At 39.4% G+C, this 27,009-nt stretch overlaps 1 protein-coding gene and 1 long non-coding RNA gene across 2 annotated transcripts in view; both read right to left on the reverse strand.

Annotated features, from left to right (window-relative positions):
• LOC127395132 (teneurin-4) overlaps positions 1 to 13,045 on the reverse strand; it is a gene marked incomplete at its 5' end in the record, with an annotated part of 214,884 nt that extends 201,839 nt beyond the window's left edge. Inside the window, 2 exons of the mRNA XM_051641606.1 lie at positions 10,708 to 10,943; positions 13,005 to 13,045. Coding sequence (XP_051497566.1) covers positions 10,708 to 10,943; positions 13,005 to 13,045 — 277 coding nt within the window. The remainder of the gene's footprint in view (positions 1 to 10,707; positions 10,944 to 13,004) is intronic.
• Position 13,046: 1 nt separating this feature from the next.
• The window catches only part of LOC127385566 (uncharacterized), a 54,385-nt gene continuing 40,422 nt past the window's right edge, over positions 13,047 to 27,009 (reverse strand). The window contains exons 2-3 of the long non-coding RNA XR_007889703.1: positions 18,309 to 18,561; positions 13,047 to 13,103 (exon numbers count right to left, since the gene is read on the reverse strand). This is a non-coding gene — a long non-coding RNA (uncharacterized LOC127385566). The remainder of the gene's footprint in view (positions 13,104 to 18,308; positions 18,562 to 27,009) is intronic.

Consider the following 27,009-nt stretch of genomic DNA (forward strand, 5'->3'; position numbering starts at 1 on the left):
ATTCCTGTGCACAGTTCAGCTAGCAAGGACCAGAGATCATTCTCAACAGACAGTTTGAGTGTGATGATATGTAAGACTTTAACAGTAGAGAAATGCACCCATTCTGGAACAGCTGGATGCCCAGAATGTTTCCCACATACATGTTTCACAAACTGGAACAGTGCATGTTCCAGCCTGATTGGAAAAGGTATACTAATATAAATAAACTGTTACTGACTTGGATTCATGCTGTTTGGATTATCATTATGCTTAGATTGTGGGGTTTATTTTTTTTTTTTCACCAAAAGCCTCAGGAAGTAATTTTGATGCTTAATTTCATTATCATTTCTGCCATAATTAAACGAAATCCTTCTGCACTGATAGCCCAATTAGAGTTTCTTTTGATATACTCAGTGTAAGCATAGCCATCATCTCTGCTAACTGCCTTGTTTGGCTTTGCTTTTTAAAGAGCCTCTTTGCACAATGAAGTGATGCTACAGTTGTACTAGGCAAGCAAGGTGCAATGGTGCTGCTTGAAATGGTGCTGCTTTGAAAACAGCTAACATATGATGTTCTCATCATCTTTCTAAGCAAAAACTTCTGACTGCAATAAGGACAGGTGTGGAAATTAAGGTATGATAAAATCAAATAAAGTGGAAAATAGGGAAAGCTGGTGATGGTCACTTTTCACTGAAACACAGAGCTTCAGTAACCTCTAACTGCCTAACTGTTGAGCATCAGATTCTGATATCTTGAAATAAACTCTGTAAATGGTCCTTTTGGAGCTTTTAAGTTTCAGCATAAACAGAGGTGTTGAAATCATGTCACAGAAGGAAAGAGTGGTTTGGACTTCTTGTTCTTTATTTTACAGGTCATCTAGTATGTTACCTAGGTAGTATACTTAACAACAACACTTCACTTAAGGCTACAAAGATGTATATCTCCACATAGCTCAACTTTAACTACAGGTAAGAAACCTTAGAGAATGCATCACTGCACATTTCCAACAGAAATGTATGACCTAGCTGCAAATCAGGCTTTGAAGCCACCTTCTAATTTATGCTAGGATGGGAGAGAAACAATAAACTATAACTGAGGAATATTTTTCAGTCAGTGACATCCCTAACTGAGCCTACTCTTACAACTAGATACCCACAAAAATGCATGGTATCTAAAACCACTGAAAACAAGCCTATTAATGGGAAATATTTCTTTCTGTCTCCACGTAACTGCAATTAAATTATGTTACTTCACACTAATTATCATGACATAAAACCATGGACTAGAAGAGAAGTCCTTCTCATAGACAGTGAGATCTGCAAAAGTGATTCCTTTCCAGTGTCTGTGTGCAAAGGTCAATCTAAGCCATGAAATGAAGATTACAGCAGCACATCTGTGCCACTGTCATAAAGGCAAGGCCAGCACTTTTGGTGGCAGTATGCTGTTGTTTTCTTTTCTGGGGGCTTACAGCAACTCTAAAAACTCACTAAAAGCAACTGGTAAAAGCTTATAAAAGCTGAGAGCCCATATCTTACCATTTAAAAAAAAAAAAACAAACCCACAACACAAACAGAATTAAACTCATCCCTCCTTGTGTTTTTCTTAAGTTTAAGAAAGGATTAGGCATCTAAAGAGCTAATTGTGATGTTATGTGACTAATGTGTGGTTTCGTGGCACACTGATGCAAACTCAAAGATTAGTCTTCTGGATATACAACCTCGACCTGCTTTCTAGCAGTTAAAGAAGCAGCCATATCAGTGGTCTACTTCTAAATTCAAGTCATTCTTCCAGTCATCCCACAATGATGAAAGAGGATGAGACTTTGACAAAAGGACCTCTTCATTCAGTGTCAAAATAAAACAATAAGCAGAAATAAAAAAGCAATCTATAACACCCCAGAACAATAGGGAATCAGAAAGTAATCTATATAAATCTAAGACCATGCAGAGAGTTGATAAAGGAGGCTGAGGACATGAAGAAAAAAATACAAGGGTGGAAAAAAAAAACCAAAGAACAATAGAGTATTTTTAAACTGTGTTGAAACCTACTAAACTGAGCAACCATAAAGCTACTTACTTGATGGATATGGCAAAATTGTTAATAATTTTATAGTAAAGGCCAAAGTGTTCAGTAAAAATTTTTGTTCTGGTTTCTGAAAATAACTAGGATAACACAATTATTTCACAGGAAATATTTTTTTTTTTCAGTCCATTAATAACCAAGAATTATATCAAACTACATCTATTCAAGGACAAACATTTTTAAATCTGCAGGCCCATTTAACTTGTACCCAGTAATGAGACAAGCTAGTAAAAGAGGAATTTGACTCACTGATTAATACTGAACCAGCTAACAAGAGATTAGAACAGGGTTAATGCTGTGCAAATATTTAAGAAGGGAACCAGTTGAAAGGAAGAAGTCAGAGAGCTGTGGTCAATGGGACAGAATCTAGTTGGAGGTCTGTGACTAGTGGAGTCCCTCAGGGGTCAGTACTGGGACCGGTGTTGTTCAGTATTTTCATCAATGACCTGGATGAGGGAACAGAGTGTGCCCTCAGCAAGTTTGCTGATGACACTAAACTGGGAGGACTGGCTGACAGACCAGAAGGCTGTGCTGCCATTCAGAGAGACCTGGACAGGCTGGAGAGCTGTGCAGGGAGAAACTTGATGAAATTCAACAAGGGCAAGTGTAGAGTCCTGCATCTGGGGAAGAACAAACCCATGGACCAGTACAGGTTGGGGGCTGACCTGCTGGAGGGTAGTGCAGGAGAAAGGGACCTGGGGGTCCTGGTGGACAGGAGGATGACCATGAGCCAGCAGTGTGCCCTTGTGGCCAAGAAGGCCGATGGCATCCTGGGGTGCATTAGAAGGGGTGTGGTTAGTAGGTCAAGGGAGGTTCTCTTCCCCCTCTATTCTGCCTTGGTGAGACTGCATCTGAAATATTGTGCCCAGTTCTGGGCCCCTCAGTTCCAGAAGGACAGGGAACTGCTTGAAAGAGCCCAGTGCAGAGCCACAAAGATGATGAAGGGAGTCGAACATCTCCCTGATGAGGAAACACTGAGGGAGCTGGGTCTCTTGAGCTTGGAGGAGACTGAGGGGTGACCTCATCCATGGTTACAGACACGTTCAGGGCAGTGTCAGGAGGATGGAGCCAGGCTTTGTTCAGTGATGTCCAGTGACAGGACAAGGGGCAATGGGTACAAACTGGAGCATAGGAGGTTCCATGTGAATATCAGGAAGAACTTCTTTCCTGTGAGAGTGACAGAGCACTGGAACAGGCTGCCCAGAGAGGCTGTAGAGTCTCCTCTGGAGACATCCAAAACCTGCCTGGACACGTTCCTGTGTGATGTGCTCTGGGTGATCCTGCTCTGGCAGGGGGGTTGGACTGGATGATCTTTCAAGGTCCTGTCCAACCCCTAGGATTCTGTGATTCTGTGATTCTGTGATTCTGCAAGTCACTTAGATTGGGTAGCCTGACATCTATTACAGACAAAAGAATGGAAAACATAGCACAGAATTCAACAGACAAATAATAAAGAAAGAGAATGTATGGCAACTCAAGCCAACCCTATTGCTTTTCTGAAAAAATGATCTTAAGAATGAAACAGTTATTCATTTTTTGACAAAGCTACAGTTTAGCAAGATATTTCATTTAATTTGGTATGACTTTCAATTAAAGAAACAAACACTTTCCAAAATTATCATGATGGTGAATAACTATCAAATGTTAAATTTTCTTGTGAAATTCAACATATGATAGTTAGCCTGAAAATACCCAACATTTACATCAATGTTACATAAGTAAATATAAAATCATGGATGACTAAATATGTAGATGACTCAAAGACAAATACAATTATGAGGATGGAACAGATAAAATGAAGAGCTGGACAGCTACTAAATTGGAATAATTCAAGCAAAAGGTTCAAACAAAATATGTCAAAGGCTAGCCTATACACTTAGGATAACAAGAGGATGAGCTGTGTCAGTGAATCACAGAATCACAGACTGGTTTGGGTTGGAAGGGATCTTCTAGTTCCAACCCCCCCTACATGGGCAGAGACACCTCCCACTAGAACAGGTTGCTCCAAGCCCCATCCAACCTGGTCTTGAAAACTTCCAGGGAGGCAGTAGCTACAGCTTCTTTGGGTGAAATGGGACATGGGCTTCTAGTAGAGGCTGAAAATGACTTAAGGAGTAAGTACAAGAAGTTGTTGTATTTTCCTAATGTATTTTCCATAGCCAAAATAGTTAATGAGATCCTGGCACATGTAAGCTGGGAAAAAGTGAATCGAAGTAGGTGTGTGACTAAGCCTAAGCCAGGTAAAAATGGTAAAGTAGCTGTAGTTTACTGGCTTTCAGTGTCCTAAGAGGTCACCAACATGATCTAATAGTGTTTATGGCTTTTAACATAAAAAAAAAAAAATTAAGAAGATGAAAATGAAAACTATGGGATCTTCTAACAATCACTAAATTAGTTCCAAAAAGATGCAGTACTTGACAAGGCTCTTTATCAGTCTGAACTCTAAGTAAGTGTTAGCAGCTTTGCAAAGCAGAAGTTTTGCCACTGAGTTTCAGAACATGTTGCTATCAAATGGAATACCTACCTTTTTATATTTCCAAGTTTGTCCACACTGGAGGTCTCTAAAAAAATTACTGGGTTTATATTATCTTCTATTATCCTTCCTAGTAGCATTTTCTGGCAGTGTTTCCCTTTCAATTGTGTATACATAGGATATTTCTCCTATCCCAACATTTCTAATGTCAGGTTATAGATCTTATTTAGGTCAAAACAGTGAATGTTCTTTAGAGGAGTTTCTGTGGTGAGTTTTTTAACACCCACTTAAATTAACTGATCTTCACAAGAATAGCTTTAAAATGGGCTCTTGCACCTCTTTATCACCTTTATCACCTTTCTTTTCAAGCTGCAGTTAAACCACTTAGATTTCCTTTACTCTAAACTAAAAAGCTAGTATTAGCTGCTCTCCAAACATAACATGCAGAATCCAAATTTAAAGAAAAAAAAAAAGAGATGCACAGAAATCTCTAATAAATTTTAATAATCTCTAATAATATAAACAGTTATTTCTGACTTTGCAAATGATGGAAAATAAGGTGTATTATTATTCATACCACAATGAACCTAAAGCTGCAATGAAAGACAACAAAACAGTGGGAAACATAAGACCAAATACATTTCATCTTGGTTTTAATTTTGTGTCTTCCTCACCTCTCTGATGATTACTGTCTTGTGTATAAGTACAGCACTAACAAGCTAATGCCTTTTCTTAGTCATGACAGGCAAAATGCATACATAACATTCTTTAATGAGCTATACTGAGCTGAAATTTGGGCACCTATCTGTGTTTTATACAACACTGTGTGTACATGCACATGGAGAGGAAGAAGGAAGAATGTCATTAAAGTGACTGGGCCTGAAACATTTGAGTGATTCACTAACACTTTGTGGATCTGATCAGGAACAGTTTCTTTTGCCAGGCTCCTGCAGGCAGCTTTCCTGAGCTCAGTGCTACTCAACCAGCCTCTTGTTAACATTACATACAGCAGCTGCTCTTGCTTGGTCCTGAACAAGAGTGAAGTGTGATTGAGGCTAACACAAAGCCCTCTGATCTTTCCATCTCTCTGATAGGGAAAAAATTACGCAAAAAGATTTCTGCAACTGAAATTATGAACTTCTGAATGATCAGCGAAAATTCAGCATCTGTCCTGATGTACATTCAGTCTTTAGTCAGGCCAATCTCCAGAATCAGGCATATATAAAAATATAGGCAGACTTTTCCAGGATTGGTCCAGCTCCTGCTGCATACACCAAGACTGATGCCATTGACCCTCCCTGCATTTGAACAAGTGCTGAAGTAAATTGAGTTAATCCAGTTTAAGAGGAGCATGTGCCAGAGAAAAAAAACAAAGGCCCCTATTTTCCAAATGTCACTGGGTATGAAAGAGAGAGATAGATGCCATTTAAACTGTAAAATAAAATATAAATAATAAAATATATTACTGATAATTCTATAAAGCCTTTGAGACTGGATCTCACAGTTTTAGATTAAGGATAAAATGAAATAAATGAGACCCAAAGTTCCTGAGTGAACTGTGTGCAGCAAATCAAGAAAGGACCTGGAAGCTCCTCTCAAGGTGACAGATTGACTTCATAACATAAAGGTTTTGCAAGAACAGATTGTTTAGCTACTATTTTTGCATTTTATCTAGGATGGAAATATAAAATATTGAAAGATCCTTGTAAATCCAAAGAACAAATGGCACCAGTAGCAAAATAGAGCTTAATCTGGGATCCAAAAAGAAAAACAAAGCAGAAAATAGACGTTCTTGGCAGGATAATAAACTGATTTATAATTTAACTTGAATATCAAGGTATAACTGCAGGATGAATAGATATAGCTTAAGTTTAATAATTACTAGCAACTTTTCCTATTGATGTCAAGTGGCATATAAACACCATGGTAAATGGTATACCATACATCCACAGCTAACTAGTGAGATAGCTAAGAGCTTTGGAAACTGCTTTAAATTGGGTTTATTACATAGCATCAAATAATTGTGTAGAAAATTAGGTAAATTTAGTTTTCAGGGTAATTTTTAGACAATAAAAGAAAGACACTTAATAAAAACACCATAGTCCTAGCACAGCTTTACTGTCAAAGCCTTTTGCCTGTAGCAAGCAACACTGCTCTTTAAGTGAAGCTGAATCTGTATGGAGTTCAAATGAAGACAGAGTTGAAAAGCAGAGAGAGCTCTGACTCCAATCAAATGAATGACTGTTTTGGCTTCATAATATGTTTTCCAGCCCTAACTTTAATCTAAATCAAATGCCCATCTTTCTTGCTGTTCATGCAATGCAACCGCAGCACATGCTTAAGTATAGGAAAATTGCAAGTGCCTAACTACATCAAACTGTACTTCCATCTAGTCTGGAATCTGCATCAGGCAGAAGATAATACCTTCTGTTTCAGAAGAAAGAAACTATTCTCCACCGCTATTTTGTTTAGAAACTGTTCTGTGGCTCTAGACAAACAGCTGCTGGGCATGGAGTTATGTACAAACAGGTCTTTTCTGTTTCTAAACTCAGAAATCTTCCTCCCAGACACCACAGCATAGTCAGAGATTTTTTATACCTCTATGCTAGCAGGCCTGGCATCTACCAGGTACAGAAACTCTGATGGCAAAGTATTTTGGATAGCAATGTACTTTGTGGTATTACTTCTGTCATGAGAATCTCACTATAAATTAGCCCTCCAAGGCAGAGCTCCATGGCATAGAGACCTCATCACATCCCAGCAAAAGCCATGAAAATTTTCCATATTTAACTGTGACTTTAATGGACAGACCTAAAATGGGAGGTTTAATTATAAAGTGGTGTCTCTTCATGACCTGGAATAGTAAATTTGCAGGTCAGTTACAAGCTGCTTAAAGAGGCCCTGCATGTCAGTGGTTCCAGCATTTTAAAGTTGCATCCCCCATCTGCTACTGCTTCTCTCTTTGGTGTTCTCACCACACAAGACAAGCTTCTGTGGAGTTCATTAGATTTGCATAAGCTGTGTGTGCGCAAAACTTTTGATATGCATTGTTACCCCTGCCTCAGTGTGTCTCTGAATATTTGAAAAGGTGGCAACAAGTCAATGAAAAGCTGGTTAATTCAAATGAAAACCAGCTTCTGCTGCTTAATACACCCTGTTATATTTTGTTTGTCACTATCTCTCCAGACCAGTGACTCAGCCCTGTAAAACTTTCAGCCTGATCACGGTGTTGACACATGATACCAGCCTTTCAGCTTGCATGGACTTCTATTTATGCTTCCTCTCCTCTTTTTTGAAAAATTCCAGCAAGATAAATGAACCTCAGACTATTAAATACCATAAAGCCTTTAATAAAATAATGGAAGCTCTGCCTCTTAGCCTTAAACAAATGATTCTGCAAGTGTTTCAGGTGAACTTTAAAAATGAGCTGGCTTCAGCAAAGAACTTCTGAAAGGACCTGGTGCCTCACTGTTCCCATGCAGTGCTGCCTGCCTCAGGTGGTTGCCCATCACACTTGTGTCTGAGCATCTATCACACAAAAAGTATCACCAACAACAGAGTCCTTTGTGGATCTCCTGATGTCTCTAGCTCCACACACCTGTACAGGAAGAAAAGGCTTGCAGTAGGTAGGTTTTAACGTCCAAGCAGATAAATGTGATGTACCTGATGCTGTAAAGAGCATTCTGAAGCCCTAGGCACTAGTCTGCATTATTTCTATTAACCAATCACTGCTAAAAAAAAAAATAAGAGTAAACGCCAAGCCACTGCCATGGGACCTGATCCAAAGTCCACTCACTTAAATGGGAGTCTTTCCAACAACCTCAGTTTGCTTTGGAGGATGAAAATGGCCATTAAAAAGATAATTTCTATTGTTGTTTTAACTAACAAGAGCAGATGGAAAGTAGCCAGGTTCCCAGTGCTCATGAGCGGTTACATAGATTAGACCTTATCCATGATTAAGCTATACCTTACCACTCAAATAGTCCTCATGCCATTGAAAAGAGTAAGATACTTCTTAAATAAGGAAAGGTATCTGTAAGAAAACACAACTATGCAAATATTCATGGAAAAGCTCCAAAACTGGAGGAAAAACAGATCAGACTTTCAAAAGAATGAACAAGTTCCTGTTAAGAACTCTGTAGTTTCTATCAAATGCAAAATGACCCAGCTTAACTTCCTGAAAACTACAAACATTTTGACTCCTTGATTCATTTTTTTCCTTTTGAGTTAGGTGATACAATTCTCATCTGCAACTTGACAGGATGGAGAAAATAATTACAAATGAAAAGGTTATTCATAATTTTTAAATGAGTTAATTAGTAAACCCCGCCAGAGTCACTCATTACAGTAATTAATAATTGATTATACTTGAAATTAAACACAATTTTTCATCAAAATCTAATTAAATATCTAACTTTTTGCTTGTTGATTAGACCACTGGGTCTGGTAGAGACAATCTTTGCTAAATATGTTTATGCTGAACTGAACCATCGAATTTGATTTTTAATAATTGATAGTTACTTTAGAAATTAGCAATTATGACCCATAATTACAGAAGTTCAACCTGATCAGCATTACTGGCACCTTGCCAGCCATTCGTGGAGACTGGCAAAGTCAACAGAATTCATCTGAATGGGGAAAAAAGGATGGGAGAGCCCTCAATGGATCTACCTTTTAACCACTTGAACTGTGATTTTAAAAAGGAGCCTGATCTTTTCAGAACTCTCAAAAAGGTTTTTGAGTTGGAGAATACAGAATGGCAAACCAAAATCTTATCAGTCTATCAAAAGGCACACACCTCCTTCATCAGAATCAACACACACCACTATTCTGAGTTATAAAGTTATTCCTCTGACACACTGAGATAATGTCCTAAGGAACAATGTTCAGGGCATAAGGAGAATACCAGACAAATGAGAAAGGCAAGTCTAAGTGTACGCAGCAAATGATGAAAACTGACTGCATATTTCATCAAACTGCTGCTGATTTAATGTTGGTTAATTAATCATTCCTGCTTCTCTTACAGGAGGCATAAAATGAGCAGAGTATGATGCAAGGCAGAAGTGGAAAAGTATCAGTCATTAAGGAAGTGTACATAAAAGGAACACAGCAAAAGTAATCCTTTGTGGTAGTGCTAACTATAGTCATGTGAAATGAAAGCAACAGTCTTTCAATCCAGGCTATGATTTGTAATTCTAACCACAACCTTTTATAGATCATTAGTGCACAGGAAATCAGAGCGAAATCAAAAAGACTCATTTGTGCCCCGAGAAATGGGCTTCTTTAACCTATGATCACATCTACAAATGACTGACAAATGGAGTTTGCACAACTGATGGTTTAAAATTAGGAGTCTAGGAATGGACCTTTGTCAGGTATTTATAACAAAAATATCAAATCTATCTGAAGAAAAAGTAATGATATCCCAACTTTACAGGCTGAAAAACACAATTTTCACTTCTAACACATGAATGACTTTTGCAACAAACACTGAGAACACTTTTTTTTGCAAGTAATAATGACAACTCTTATAAACCAAACAAATTCAGATCATGCACAGCACAAGAAAAATCGCCTGCTGCTCCACCCAAGTAGCAAATTTTTCCAGCTCTATTCAAAGAAGGCCCTGTTGGACCACAGCCTAAATCAGTCCTTCCCCATCCTCCAGGTCACCTGTGAAGTTCAAGATCATTGGTTAAATTACCAGGATGCCACTAAAAGATAGAATAAAACCACACTTTTTTTTGTATCAGAATCTCTGTTCTGACCCTGCTCCCATCAAAGTCAATGGCAAAGAATTCCCATGGACCTGGATGTAATTCTGATTGGGACATGGACCTCACTGTCTCTTTTAATAGGCTGCTTTGAGAAAACCAGGTGGGTTTATCTCACTTCAGGTACACTTTGCACAAAGTAAACAGTCAATGGCATTGAAGGGAGAACAACATAGGACTCATGTCTTAATAAGCTCTTCTGTCTCTATGACGTGTTAGGCTCCCTATCATACCACTGTGCCATCAATTAAGTCACAGAGGCTTCATTTCCCCATTACTTTGTAGGATGATCTCGACCCTCTGGTTCCCAAACTTTAGCATTATGGGTGGGTTTGTAAAGAAATGAAAGAAAAGCAAAAAAAAAACCAAGCAACAACAAACCAGCAGAAATAAGCTTACCTATGAAATACGCCAGCAGGATCACCAGTGTGACTGAGATGACAATAGCACTCAGAGCAGCACATTTCCAGTTACAGTACTTATAGGGTTTCTTCAGATTAAAGGCAGGCCTAGAGAAGGTACTTCTGGGAAGGGGCCTAGGGGGAGGTGAGTACACAGTGCTGGATGTCAAGGGATATCCCGGCGACGTTGTACAAAAAAGGGGAGAAGTGCCTCCAGGTTTGAACAGGAAGTGCCTGAGGGAAGAAAGACCAACAGCAAGTGACACCTCACACAAATCAAAGCTGAGGGACACATGGGGTGGGAGGATGACGACTGCTGCCAGGACGAGGAAAGCAGCTCCACACAATGCTGGCTACGGACACGGATGGCATGCAAGAAGGAGAAGAATAAATATCAAAGGCAAGTCACAGAGAGTAAAGGAAAACAAAACAACAAAACAAAAAAATCACAGTGCCAACAGTGCCACAGAAAACTCCTCAAGGTCTGAGTCCCCTCTGTGGAAGAGCTGGCGTTAGATTGAGATGAATACCCCAAGCACAGCTACGACAGACTGGTGGCACGGGCAGCACTGGGGGCCTGCTCACACTCCCACAGAAATGCCCTACGGAGACTGAAGAGGAGCCTTGGTCAGATTAAAGAGGGGAGGGAGCTTACCAATTCATTGATCACTGCATGAGAGCTTTTTTTCATGGTATTGGTGAATGGAGATGGGGAAAGAGAGCTTAAGCCATTCCATAGCACCCAAATTGTCACAGAGGGGAATATTCACACTGTCCCCGCCCAGCAAATTTAAGCATCGGACAATGGCATGGCTGAAAGCATCAATGCCCAGAATCTGAGTCATGTATTGCTAGTGGGGAGAGGCACCTGCTTCCAGAAAGCAGTCCAGAGCACCACAGTTTGATGCCTACCTTTAAAAAGTGTGAATTACTGTCAAAGGCAACAGCATTTCCTGTCCAGTGACACATTGGGAGGCACCACATTCTGCCCGTTACTACAAATGCAGCCTGAGAGCCAGCCTATGAGGACCTTGTGTGAGACTCATGAAAGTCAGCACAAAAAGAACCCACTGCAGTCCATGAGTTCCTGAAATGAAATGTCCCAAAGGAAAGTGTCTCCACAGGAATTGTAAATGAAAAACCTAATTTTGGTGGGACATCATGAAGTACAAGGCATTCAAATTCCAGAAATGAAACTTGGGAAATGAATCTGACTCGTCTATCACCATGCTGATATCAAACAAAAATGCAGCTTGTGAGGACTGAGAAACAGCCCTAGTGCAGTTTGCACCTTCTGCTGTGGTTTATGGGGACAGATTTGCAGCCAGCGTAAATGCAATCAGCATGGGTCCATGGGAGTCAGTCAAGACAGTGGATTATACCAGATGAAGACACTACTCTTTCCCCTTGAAGTTGCTTGTGTAGTCACAGGGAGAAACATCACATGCAGAAACGTCACCATGCAGAAAAGCCACTAATTCATGCAGTCTAAAATAACACACAATTCTTCAAAATAGGTGCTTGTTGTATTACAGTCATGATTTTACTGGTACTCTAAGCATGACTGCCGAGCATTAGAGAAAGATTCATTATTTCTACTAATGCTCTACATCAAAACATTCTTTTTTTTGTAAAGAGTCAGATACCTTCCTCTCTTTTGGAAAGTATTTAGACATAGATTTCTGTTCTGAGCAAAGAGGTACCTGCAGTGTTCCAAGTACACCAATTAGATCTTCATGATGGCTACCAAATTAGAAACTATCAACACAAGGCCAACAGCTTTGGCACTAAGTGTTAAGTTAAAAACTGATTATAACTTAGAAGTTAAGTGCTCAAAAATTAGATTAAAATGTCAGAATGAGTGGTTAAGTCAAAATCAAAAGACTTGGCTTACATACACCACTGACATTTGTCAGATAAGGTATGTAGAAAATAGCAGTTTAACACACAAGTATCAAGCTGCCAGCACAACAACAGTTTAAGACTTTCACGAAAATCAATCTTTGTTTATTTGGGAATCAAACTTGCTGTAGGTACTTCTTACTAAATAAAAAACTTTCAACACAACAAAGGGGAAAAATGAAACAGCATGCTGTGGCTCACCAGCATATTAATAAGCCTGCCATTAATATGTACAGGACACAGTGCTCCAAGCTCCAGAACCTCATTTTTTTAAAGCCATCTTGGAAGACATCAGCAATAGTGTTGCCCTTAAACACCATGATATGACTAAATGCTTTCATGCAAGGATCATGACTGTACAGTAAACAGGAAGACCATGGAAGTGTCACATACCCATCATTGTAAGCACCGTCATGTCGGGAGGAGGTGAGAATGTCCATCTCAATGAGGTTGTCCTGCAATGTCTCTAGGAATGTCTGCTTTGCTATGTTTCTACATACATATGGAAACATGAATGAAGCCAGTGAGTCATGCATATATGAAGTGTGATCTTATAAACCACAATGGTTATAGTGCAGTTGTGCATGGAATTAGAATGATGGACCATATATTTATATGTATAAGATGCTACACATATACATATATAGCTTTTAAGAATGTTCACTTCTCTATATATACACACTATATATGCATATACATACACATAAGCACACATGCCCATGTGCATGTATAAAAAAAGGTTGGTGTTCATTTCAGATTATTTATTCCCAGTGACACATGAAACCTCCTGAACTGCTGGGTTCAAAAAGACTAGATTTCAATCCAGCTGTAACCTTGTTGTACCCCAGCCTCTGTGTTACTGTTACACTGAAAAGGCAAGGCACAGTATCCATACCCCACTGTGGCCAATATTTTGGTAATACAGTTCCATCTAATGGCCTCACGGATTTCCAGCAAAAATCTGCCACTCCTTTGGCTAAGTTTCAGCTTAGTGTTTGAGAATTTCTTAATTACCCATTAGACTAATTTGTTTTCCTTTGTGGAGTAATACTTTGCTATTTAGAAGTTTCAAAATTCAAGTTTTGATCAAAACGAGTATTCCAAACAAAAGTCTCTCAGTGATAAGCAGATAGAAGCTGGAAAAAAATTATGATGTAACCCAATTCCAATACCAGAGTATTGGCTGTAATCTCGATAATATGGGCAATAGGCAAGATAGTCAGGGCCTAGTTTTTACTTTTGCACACAACAGTGGTATTCACAGTATCTGGCCTCCCTGGCATGTACTTTAAAGACTCACATTTTGACCTATATATGCTAAAATGTTTTGTAGTTCTTGAGGAGAATCATAGGAACATAAAGAAGTAACTCAGAGGCACAGGTGGAAATAGATTGTGTCTTTCTCACCTTCAGGCTTGTTTCTCAAGACCTGGCAAAAGAAAATTCTTCCCATGTTTTTAAAACAAACAAACAAAAAAACAAACCTAGCCCTGATTTCACCCATGTTTGTTTTCAGCTTGAAGACTGAATCTAAGCCTGAATGTGAATAAATTCCTTGGCCAAACCTAGCAAAATGAACATAACAGCATTGTGACACTATCACTTATGCAGGATTAAGTGCTTATAGAATGTAAGTGACATGATGGGAACTCAAATGAGAACTCCTCTGTCAAAGAAACAAGATTCAGGTAACATACTATGCCAAAAGAAACGAGCCCTGTCACATTGTACAAACCTTGATACTGTCTCTTCTAAAAAGGCCTCAACCTTAATTTTCATTTCTCCTTCCCCCTTTTCCTGCTGCTATTGCCAGTTCCTGTCTGGCTCAACTCACTGCTTTTGGAGGCCTCTGGGATGCTTTAACAGAACACATCTACTTGATCTGAATGAAAGCAAAGTGACTCCTATTCATAGAAGTGGATTGACATGCATGAGCTATGTGCCACAGTACTTGAGATATCAATCCATCCCCAAGTGCTTGTGGCTTCCTCACATTCCCTGGGAATGCAGGAAAGGTTGGATGCTGAATTCAATGCAAAAAGAAGCAACATATGCACATGCACTGAGCATTTAATGGGTAAGAGGCAAGGCATCTAGCAACACGCCAATCAATAAAAGTTCATCAGTAGTTAAAATCCATGTCAAATTGGTTCCATGAATTTCAGTCGTGGATTGTCAATAACACAGCAGAGGGGAGGGTTACATAACCTTATAATGCATGTATTTGTAACAGAGAGGTCGCTGGGTCACTGAGGTGACTTGTGCATGACTGCCCTCCTCCCTGAAGGCTGGACAGAGTCTGCTCCCTTGGAGATTACCTGTAAACAGCTGCCTAGTTACAAACCATGCTCCCATCTCATTTTGAGTTGTGGTGGCAGAATCTGACCTGACATGATTACCACATGAAATTTTCCAGGAGTGGAAGTCTCCTGAAAGCCGTTGGTTTCTCAACTAAGCATCGATCTAGCTGGCAATTATTTGCTCCCACAAGGTCAGTTGTAAAGGAACAGAAAGGAGGCCACAGAAGAAGGAAGAGTGAAGAATAAATATGGGGGAACTGACTTACCTGTCAGAAGTGAGTGCTGAGCAAAGATCTTCCCATCACAAACCTTGACAATATATTGCTTTTAAAGCAATAAAAAAAGGAGCAGACAGGAAAAGAAAGAGGAAAATGGAGAAACAGAGAAAAGGGAGTACAGGGAAACTAATGAAAAGGAAGGAGAGAAGAGGAGGGGCTCTTCCTCTTGCAACCTATACAGTTCTTTGATATAGGATATGCTTATCCTTGTGTACTTGTGCTACACATCTCTGATTGCCTTTGCATTACAGTGTGCAAATCACCAGGCAGTGATAAAACATCCTAAATTCCCAGTTCTGACTACTGCCTGGAATCCACAGCAGTCAAAATCAAGCCTCTAAAACCTTGGGATGCTTAACATCTGTAATTGTTGGCATGGTTCACTGCCTGTGACAATCCCTGTTTAAAAGATACAGCTTTTTCTTCATGTTTTCTCTCTTTGTTGACTAATATGGGATTTAAAAAAGCCCTGATATTCAACAGAAATACAATTTCATTTTTGACATGACATTCCTATAATCTTCTCTTTCTACACTTCAAAGGCCTTAATTCTTGGATTAATGCCTCTTGGCCAGGATTTATTTTTTTTACATATTGGACATTTTATTCTCTTAGGTGAAGGTCTTTTTTTTGGTTCTAAAAATCTTTGCAGTGCAGAAGGTTGACTTCATGGAAGAGGTGGAATCGGGCATCCAAGTTTGCTGAACAGCTCTGAAGCCTGGGCTTTTCTGTCTACAGAATTCCCACTGAAGAAAATGGAAGATCTCTGCACTTCTGAAGACCAGACTGTTAGAGTGGAGATTTGTCACAGATTTACTGGTCATCTCTGCAGCACAGTCTCTGCATTATGACACCAATATGACACATTCTATTTTCTTAATGTTGTTCAGTGAAGGAACAGAAGCCTGTCAGTCATGCTCTGTAAATGTGCTCATTTGTTTTTTAGCATAAAATTACATTCTTTTCCAACACTTTCATCATTTAAAGGGACACTGGGTAAAATTACACCATTTCAACTAGTGTGCCAAAAGCCACACCATCAGTCTCAAAATAATCTGCTTTCTACCTAATTAATAAAATACCTAGCTTGAGCATCAATTACAAATATGATTCATTTGTGATGCAAGTGAAATAATCAAATGATGCAGAAGGATCTCTTCATGCAGGTAGACCTCCAACATTCAGTCTGGTTAGCAGCAATAATACAGCCAACCCAACCTGAAGAAAGGACAGTCTGCTTCAGATCTTGAAAAGTTTTCATCCACCATGATTTTGGGGAGGAGAAATGAGGACAGTCTTTAAGGATGTACTCATTTACAATTTAACAGGAGCAGTCCAGAACTAGCCAAATAATTGTCCTGTCTATGAACTCCTGTGTTTATTAAGATATGGTAGGGTTGTCTCTTCATTTCCCTCTCTGATTGCCAACAGAAGTGGAAAAATGGGGTCACGATTTTTTTCAGCAAAGACCTTTTATCTCTGACATTCATCCATTGATTCAGCAGCAAGGACATTCCTTCTCAATAGTAAGGTTGTGAGTTCTTAGAGAGTCCAGTCAGATGTAAGGATGTCTTGGCAGTATTAAAACAGTGTACTATCTCTTCTCCAAAATGTTCACAATCTGTTTTAGAAAAAGGCACAGGGATTCCTCCAGAATTATAGAGGATTATTCACAAAATGGCTGCAGGAGTGGGGGCCTACTCATTTTTTAGTATTTTTTTCCCCCCCCAAAGAAATAGCACATAAAAGTTAGTTCTTGGATCTATATGCTCAAGAATTAGTAACATAGTATAATTACTGAAACTCTTGCCAAATCACACTTGCAGTAGTTGCTTATAATTTTGTCTTAATCTTTTTGATCCAGCTTCTTAGTTTAGTCTTTTCAATCAAGCAGCCGCAGAGAAATTAATTATCCTTAAATGCCATAAAATGTTAGATTGAGGTCTGTTTTGGAAGCTCCAAAGGGCCAGCAGGCATAGCTCATTCTCAAAAAGATTGACAGATGTTCTCAGTTTTAAAAACCATTTTCTTAGAAAAGCTGGCAAAACTGGGTACATTTTGTCCCAGGACACAGACACAGCTACCACTGATCTCAATGAGATTCTTACAGGCAGTGATGTGACAAAGTTGTCCCCTGGCTCAGTTTTCAGTTAGTATATAATTTTTGCTGTCTAAAGGCTTTCTTGTTGGTTTGAGAAGGTAAGACAAATGAGGGGGGAAAAGGAGCTAAGTACACAGTGTTAGAATGGAAGACTTCTTTGCAGACTGAAAAAAATACTATGTATGGGGGCTAATGACTCCAGCATTTTCAGTGGCTTCTCAGTAGCAAAGGAAATGGTGAAACAAAACCTCTGGAGAATGCAAAACCTGAGTTTCCAGTGGAACAGCAAGAAGTAGATGCACTCATCACCAGATGGGAGGACTGAGGCTAAGGGAGTATGACAGCTCCCTTTTCCAGAATGCACAGGGAACTTAAATGAAGCTGTGAAGTAGAGCAACACATACCCTTGTCATACCCTTTGTGTATTGCATAGGTGGAAAAGAATCTAAATGCTAAATGGAAACATCCTTGATTGACTGATACCCTGTTATCCAGTGCTTGATCCTTGCTGGAGCAATGTTGTAGGATAGTAAAATGCAGCAGCTGACCTCTCCTCATTAGGTAAAACAAGATCAGCTTTTCCTGAATGATGTAGTACAAAAGTATCTGCTTGATGAGGCACAGCTAGAAAGCAAAATCTTTTCAATATATTGACCGATTTCAGTTTCTAAAATAGGGAATTGATTTATCCTACCACATAGGAAGAAAAGACATTAAAGGAAAATAAAAGAAAGAAAACCAAGAGCATCTTAATCTATGATCCTCCTTCCGATTTTAAATGAGAAAAATAACCTTATGAGCAGCTGTGAAAGACAATATTTTTAGTTTATGAAACAAAAGCAATCTCATCTTTTCCTAGTCCAAATAAAAAAGAGACAAGAAATAATAAATACAACACAAAATACTTAAGCCAAACACCAGTTCAAAAACTGAATGTTTAGCTTTACAGATGTGTATATTGTCCATAACATCCTTAGCAGACACAGAACATTGTAAAGTACTAAAAAAAATGACCTACCTAGTCTCCAGTGGGATGTTACTGTTAAGTAACCAGTTGTCCTGAGCATGGGCTGGCTCTTGAGTGCTGGCTGGTTGTTCTCCAGAAAGAGAGTGGTCTGTAGGAGCTGGGCTGGGGTTGCTGCGAGGAGTGAAGTTCCCTCTGTTTAGGGAGTTGATGGACGCTGCGTGGTGTTGATTTGGGGTGTGAGCATGTGATATTGGAGGTGGTGGAGTTCTAAGTCTTGAATGATTTTGAAGATTTGGAGGATGATCTAAAAGATAAGTAAAATATTGTTAAGGTTGATGATTGGAGTTGGTCTATTCTGCACTCACTTTGTGCAGGCAGTTCCAAAAAGTATGAAAGCTGGGATGTCACATATCCTAAATCAGACTCAAAAGGGTAACATAGCATATGCTCTAATGACACATCCATTGATCCCCCAGCTGGCTACAAAAATAATTCAGTTCCATGCACAGAAGTTATGAAAGCTTAAAGCACTGCAAAAAGGCTGTCCTGACAGCTAAGTTAACTCCAACGAACAACTGCAGGTTGCACAATGCAATCTGTCTGTGACACTGATTTGTGATAAAGCATGAAAAATACAGCCACCCCAAACAGATAACACTTTAGAGCAATTTTATGATGGATATACAGTTCCCAGTGAAGTTTGTTGTCTGTTTTGCCAAAGAAGTTTCAATAGTTAAGTCAACAAGAAGACTGAGAATACATTTAATCATAGATTGAGTTTAGGGAAAGCCATAAAACTGTGTCAGGGTTACACAATTTAACAAAATCCAATAGTTTGTACTGTTAGAGGTGTACTCACACTGAGTGAAAAAATGCATGTAGCATCAAAACTGAGGTGTCAGGAAAATGAAACATCATATGGTAAAGAAAGATGTGAAGGTTAGTGATATGGCTACTTTGAGTAAAAGTCAAAGTATTTGTCAGCCAAGAATCTCAGGGAGGTAGACTGAGGAATCAAACTAAGGAAAGAACAGCCCAGTGCTGAATATATTTGGGTGTCAAGATCTCAGAACAGACCGAACTGTACATAGCCCTAAACTACAATGAATGATACCAAAATTATCATGACAATTAATAACATTTCTGAAATCTGAATTAGGACTTGGATTAAGTAGAGCAACACAGAAAGTACTTACAGTATCTCTGTAGCCTTTTGGATAGGTAGACTTGTAAGATATAAAGATGTGTGAGAGACTTTCCATCCTTTCTCTCCTCACCCTGTATTGACTCACACTACCTCGCCATTCACTACGGCTGTTTATACCAAAACCTGAGGGTGGCTGAGGTGGTCTAACAAAAATACAGCTGGTGTTATTTATGAAGGTGCTATTATTCTGTTTGAATATGTATTTACTTCTGGCATTTTTAGGTTAGATATGGGAACAGGGGTATATATTCCATGGGGAGAATTGAGTGCTTTAAGGCCCCAAGCCATTTCACCCTATACTCTGAGAAAGGTCAGAGGAACTCCTTAGAAGGGCAGTTCTCACTGTGTCAGTACAACTGGTCATCTACATTTGGACAGATAGATTCTCCCCCGGAATGTAATGGAGTATTGAGAAGTCTAACTTAGCAAAGCTGATCCAAATTTGCTAATGCTATTCTGGCCTCTGATTTAACGCTTGCTAGCCCTGACAAATTCTGTACATCAACCAGCAAACTAAAGGGAAGGACAGAACAACAACCATGGACTGTGCAGGTGAGGAATATCAGAACTAACCCAGGTCTGACCTCAGCTCTGCAGCACAATGTGATGTGAGGCATCCAGCCATCCTTGGGCTGGTCATTACTGGGGCCTGTCACTGAAGCCATGATCATGAAGGTCATAAAAGCAACAACGTAAGCATGTTACTGCTGGCTTAGTTAAATTAATGACTCCTTTTCCCTCTGAACATACAGCAGCCATGACTGCTAAGACAGTCCTCTTTTGCTGAAAGGCAGAAGGGAAGATAGGCAGAGCATGCATCAAAAACTGTGGTCTTGGGAACATGTCTTCTTGCAGACAATGGAAGATAGGAACAGTATACTAATTCCAGGCTGATGGAGATGAATGTAGAACAGTTCCAGTTTCTAGGGCTGTCAGGCCATCACTGTTCACATCTCAGAATAAAAAACAACTTTTTTAATCAGGAGCAAAATGCCAAAGACTTCCAAGACCAGTTATTTGAGTTTTCATTACAACTGATGCCTGAGATGAATACTGCAGGTGAATGAGGAAAGGGGACAAACGGGTGAATCCACAACTATGCAACAGTTGTTTTGTGAAGTTCTCCTGCTATTGGTTGACTTTCCCTTCTGGAGACACCATTTTCAGACTGTGAGTCAGAGCCTTTTTCCAAAGATCTGTTATGTAAATTCCATTTTACACCCTATTATTGCAGACATATTGCAGATACTATTATGGATAATGCTTTCAAACCAAGTAAAAATGTGTCATTTTCATTCTATGTTTGCATACCCTCTGTGATTTCTTTGCTAAGACAGCACATCTATCTTACTCTGGTCTATACGATTTTTCACAGGATTGTATAGCTGCTTTTTTTTTCTTTCCTTTTTTTTCTGACATTTAGGTAGCTTTTCTCCCCAGAATATTTTAAATTTTATTAATATATAAATTCTGAACACTTATGTCACATCTGAACATTACTGAATTTAATATACCTTGACTAGGATTAGCAACTATTTCTCTTGCCTTACTATCTATTTTTTTTTTTTTTTTAATTTCTTCTCAGGTTAAGGAACATTAAAAAAAGGTGTAGATGGAAGCACAAGCTATGAAATCTTCCTCCTGAAAATTACTGCAGCTGTGCAGGATTTTATTCATGCAAGAAAACTACTGAGATTCTTAACCTCTGTGGTTACCAAAGATCCTACAGTATTTGCAAAGGATAAGGGCATCCCAAAAAGCACATTCCTCCTTGATTTCCTAAAATTGCAATTGTCCTCTTATTTAAATGTGTTTTTTTTAACTTGTTCCACAATGTTTGAGTGATATGAAGTGTGTGGTTATATTTCCCAGAGAAAAGAGAACCTTAATGGTGGCTGTAGTGGTTCTCCTAAATCATCACATATCTGTGTGTATCTTACACGGTGGGAAGATGCTCTGATTCTCCTACTATGTGTTATACATAAACACTGTGTATTTACAGCTGCTTCGGCAGCATTGAATTTTTGCAGTATCACACACAGGTGGGATACAGGGCAAGTCAGATACAGCTTTCTACATCTAACAGCAAGCCTTTATTGGGACACAAGCATCACAGGATTTCTGAAGATTTTAGAGAGGAGCAGGAGGAGCATTGTACTAGGTTGTACAAATTGTACTAAGATCTCCAAGACCTTTCTTAAGCAATTATAAGCTGGTTAATTGTGACTATTTGCAAGTTATCCTAGTTTACTCAAAAATAAGTAATTATCAAAATTTTCCTCCTTGCTGTTTTCCTCTTTCTCTCTACTTGTTGTTGGCATGAAAAAAACTGACATATGCTATTCAGAAGGATTAGCTCAGCTACCAAAGCACTGAGGAATAAAAAAGAAGCACTTCGTAAAACACTGCTCCCATGAACAAATTTCTAATAGCCTTCAGAGTCAAGCAACACAGCCTACAATGTCATTTTTGCTTTGAAGGGACAGCAAAAAAGAACCGTCAATAGCAGAGCAGTCCTCATAGTCTTAGATGTCAGGTGGCACTGAAACAGGGTCCTGGTGATGAAGTTCAACATTTCCAGAAGAGAGGCTGGCACTGGGGAAGTCTAAATAGCTCAGAACCTAGTGGACACCCCTGTAAGCCTCATTTTCTATAATGAGTCTCCTATGTGTGTCAAACATGAAATATGTCAGTATTCAAATGTAATAAAACATTGAGAATCTGATTGTGAAAAACACCAATAGAAATCAAGTTGCCATCATGTTGCTTTTTTTGTTTGTTTTCTTAACATTAAAATGTCATTACCTAACACTGGCTTGGTAACCACAGATAAAGCAGAGCTGAAAGATTACTCAGTTAATGAAGCTTGTACTTGGCACGTGATAGAGAGCCTTGACAGAATCCTGTGAATGACGAATTGAATAAATGTGAGCCATAAAAAGACTACCCATGAGGAGCTAATATGACAAAATTTGAATAAAAGCTTTGGACCCCATGTTCCTTTTCTTTCCCTTAGTCTTTAATGAGTAGTACTGTTCTGAAATTAGTCTATGTAACAATTACACTTTCTGATTCATTAGGTTTTGGGATTGTGTTCAGGGCAAATGTGCTGACCCCAGAGTGAAAAATAAGTTGTTGGTTTGTTGGGTTTTTTTCTCCTGTTCCTCCACACATTTGTCATTTGTATGTCTGCTAATATCCAGACAGCCTGATGCCTGACTGGTGTCTGGGTTAGGTACAGGAAATATTTCTCTTTACTCACTGTAGATAGAGCCAGGTGGAATGAATCACTCATTGCTCCCTTGAACTTGAACTCTACAGTAGCTGTGATGACTAACGTGGCAGCGTGACTTTGGGCAACTGTGCTTATACCCACACACAGAGCAATCTCCCCCAGTGCAGAGGAAACAATCTCTTTTAAAATAATGAACTCTCCATTCAACGGGCAGAGCAGCTTCAGCTCCAGGACCTTCTGCAGATGTACACTCACAGCATTCCCACCATCAGCCAGCTGAAATTACCTTTACAGGGTCCCCATCCCCCTGGGTGCCACTGGGTATGGAAGCTGGAGTGCCTTCACTCATTAATCTGATGAGCCACCTAATGTCAGGTGAACTTTACCAAAAGACTTGTCTTTCCTGAAAGAGTTGTTGGACAGTGGAATAGGCTGCCCAGGGAGGTGGTGGAGTCACCATCCCTGGAAGTGTTTAAAAGAAATGTAGATAATAGTTCTTAGCAACATGATAGCACTGAACGGGTAAATTAGATTATGGTAGGGGGATTTAGGTTATGGTGGGACTTGATGATCTTCAAGGTCCCTTCCAACCAGGATGATTCTATGAACTATAAAAGACTGAACGGGGTCTTCTCCAGAAGCCTTACAGGGGGCACAGAGAGTTAGCTGTTAAAAGTGAGACAGCTTGCCAGAAACAGGTTCCCTATCAGACACATGGCAAGCCAACAATGGCATCTGCAAAACTGAAAGCAAGCAGAACATTTAACCTCTAAGTTGGCAGAAAATGGAAAAATATAAGGAAAAAAATCAGAACAGAAGACACTGTCTCCTCATAGGATACCCTGATGGCTTCTGGTGACAGCCAGGATCAACTGCAGAGTAAGGTTTTCTCCCATTCATATAGAATCCAGCTGAATGTGCAACATCTGGACTGAGCTGAGTTAATGTGCAAAAGTAGCATCTCAGTTGTACCAAGCTACATATACCAGGGCCAGTGAAAAAAGACTGTAATTATCGAAATCTAAACTTAACCTCCAGCAGTGTACAGTGTGTAAAAAATGCAGTAATTCACCTTGCAATCAGGCTGCAACCAGTAGCAAGTGGAAATGGAGGACCTAGAAACCAGACAGCAGATAAAACAGCACCTTGTTATTGATTGACAAGTCTAGGCTTTATAAACTATGAGGACTTCCTTCTGAAACATAAGTTAACTAACTTAATTTCTTTAGATGAATGACATAAATAACCAGGCCCACCTCGCTGGTATAGATGCACATGTAAAACAATGTGAAGCTCCTCTCTAGCTGCACACATTAACATTTCATTGGTTTTATTGCTTACAGGAAACTACAGGTGCACCAAATCAAATCCAAACAAGTAATATCTGTATTTTCCTCGTCAAACGTTACATGCAAACTTTCCTCTCAAGTGCCAAAGGGCCTTTGGAAAAGCAAAATATTGACTTTGGGGCTTAGAATCAATTTTTTGTTTGATGCTAGGTTGTCAAGCTTTGGCTGAACATAGTCAAAGAGAGCTCTGGGTGGTAGTTTTTTTCATCAGATTGCATCTGATAGACTTTTAATGCTTTTAAAAAAGGTCTGTGTCACTGTCAAAGGATGATATGCAGACTTTAAACGCATGTTGTTAATTATTTAACTTAATAAAAGGGAATTATAGAGGAATAAAATCAGGACAGAGGATTATTATTTAGACTCTGACAGTTTATGAAGAATCATTGCCTTAAACACAGAGACAAGTAGAACAAAATGCAGAGTATCTGGTAGAGTGTAAATGAGGTACTTAAACAACATATTTAAGTTCTTAAATAAGCTACTGGAAACATGAGAAAGTAGCCTCTACAGTGCCCGATTGGGCAAATTTTCTTGCAGCCCTGGAGACGGAATTTTCTGCTGGACTTAGTGAAAAGCAACACTTTCAACTACCCTGATACTATACACAAGAAGCAATGGTAGCCTTTGAAAGCTCAAGCTGCTGAACTGCTGGCCCTTCTGGTCTAGGCATACAAACAAAAAAATAAACATCTATTTCTATGTATAATAATGCATCATTATACCTCCTTCCCTCTCAGAAATGCCCCAAACAAAACCTGGCTGTTAGCCTTGCTACTCTGTTGAGATGAGGCAGTCTAACACCTTCAGTCCCTCAGGTCTGGGTTCTCATGTCTGGAAACCTGTAACTGCAACTCTCTCTGTTTCCAGGAGAATGCTCAGATCCCTTTGCTGTGCCATTTTGACAGTGCTGATGGCTTCCAGGAGTTACCTTCCAGCTAAGTGACTGAGGATAACTCACCTCCTCTGCATCTTAAAGGGGGACAAGCACTCTAACTGGGGCAAGAAAATCCATTGGCTTGAGTGAAGGATGGTGCATCCATGCTCAGATTTTGAGTTACTACAAACCACACTCACAGAATATTTCTACACGTGTGCCTAAAATTACAACCTACCTCCTGAAGAACTGGGAGCCTGCAACTCTCTCTTTTCTAAGGAACAGTTGTAGGAATGCAGTACTTCTGAAAATGTGTGCCTTTTTTTTAAGTGTCAAAAGGTGTATTCAGTTCCCTGTGTTTTATATATTGCAATGTATGCTGTATAGACCCTAAAACTCATTTGCAGCCAGGCTAGTGGCTGGAGATCAGGCAATGCCTATGCTACTTGGATGATTACCCCTCACAAGTCTCCTTTCAGTGCTGCCCAACTTGCACAGGCTCAGCACAGCTGGGTGTCATCTCTCATGCATAAAAGGCCTGGAGAAATGGAAATAACTTCCAGCTTTGTTGCCCTACCTCCATTTAAGAAACACAACTGTCATTACACCTGAGGTTATCCTTCTTGAAAGAAGTATGGAACATTTCTATGATTTCTGCAGTTTATTGACTTGAGGCACTGAGGAACCCTTTTGTACATGGAGAATTTAACTGGTTTCCCTGCGTACACAGTCTCCTGTGTCTGTTGTGTGGTTCTTTCATACAGTAACATATGAAGACAAATATACAAACAAAGAGAAAACCACACAGTTCAGCCTTGTCCAAACCAGGCACGATTAGCTTATGTAGTTACACTGGCAAATTTCTGAATTGTTTGCATAAAGTAGTTTCCCAAACTAGAGTACATCCACAAAAGGTGCCTTTGGCTGCTGCAAGAGCAAATAAACTCATGATTTTCCCAGCATGGCTCTATCAAATATAATTGGCTTTTTTTATATTTTCTTCATATACCTATATTGGAAAAGCTTTGAAATATAGCCCTGATCTTTGCCTGCTTCTCCCTAAAAATAAAATGAACAGTCTCTATTTTGCTTACACCCTTCAAAAATCTTATCTAAACTGCAGTGCTGTTGTGACTTAGCTGTACACAAACAGGACTGACAGATCCCCAGCTCCATCAGCAGAGCTGCCTATTGATAGCAGCTGAGGAAATTTGTCTGGTTTATATAATTTTTACCATGTTGGTAGCAGTGAGGATCCGGAGACCGTCCTTTTGCAAATATGGAGTGATACAACTTCCATCCAGTTCAACTGCATGACAGGGCCAGGCATGCTCATAGTAGACATGAAAGATAAATATACTGAAAAAGCATTTTAAAAATTTGCTGTATTCAATGTTAACTTGCAAGCTTGGGGTCTGGATTCTGACCTCTGAAGGGTGCATTACTCCCAGCCACTAGGGAGTTGCAGAGCACAGACATCTGAGAAGGGGTTTCTTTACTTCCCTTTTTATTTGTAAATGTCCCAGGCTTGCAAAGGAATCAGTCTCTGGAAACACAATTCTATTATTTCTCAGCAAAGCCCTTATGGAATGTGACACGATGTGGTGTAGCCCAATGCCAACAAGCACTAATGATTTTAGTTATTTACTTCAGAGAAAAAAGAAAAAAAGAAATTTCATTTTGGCAGCAACTGAAATAAACGTCTCTGCTGGCAAATGCAGATTTTTTTCATGACTTTGGATCAACTTCTGTACATGTTGCCACCCAAATGCCACTAAACAGGCACTGCACAATACCGAACTAGTTTGCCAGTTTTTGCTTTGTTACCCACTCCTTACCCCTATTCTCCTTTTAATTTTTTTGCTGCCTTTAAAGTTTTAACAAAGCCATTTCTATTATATACCTCCAAAGCCCAACATAAACTGGTGACAATTCTATCTGACAGCTGTGACTGACATGACGTCTGTCACAGTGATTAATACCTACAACCCCCACCCCATCCACTGCACAGACAAAAAGCTCACTGATTTCCTTTGGAGAAAACCATGGGTGCAGTTAAGTGTAAAATCTCTGCACAGGTGGAA

This window comes from Apus apus, chromosome 1 (genome assembly GCF_020740795.1).
Source record: "Apus apus isolate bApuApu2 chromosome 1, bApuApu2.pri.cur, whole genome shotgun sequence".
Taxonomy (NCBI): Eukaryota; Metazoa; Chordata; class Aves; order Apodiformes; family Apodidae; genus Apus; species Apus apus.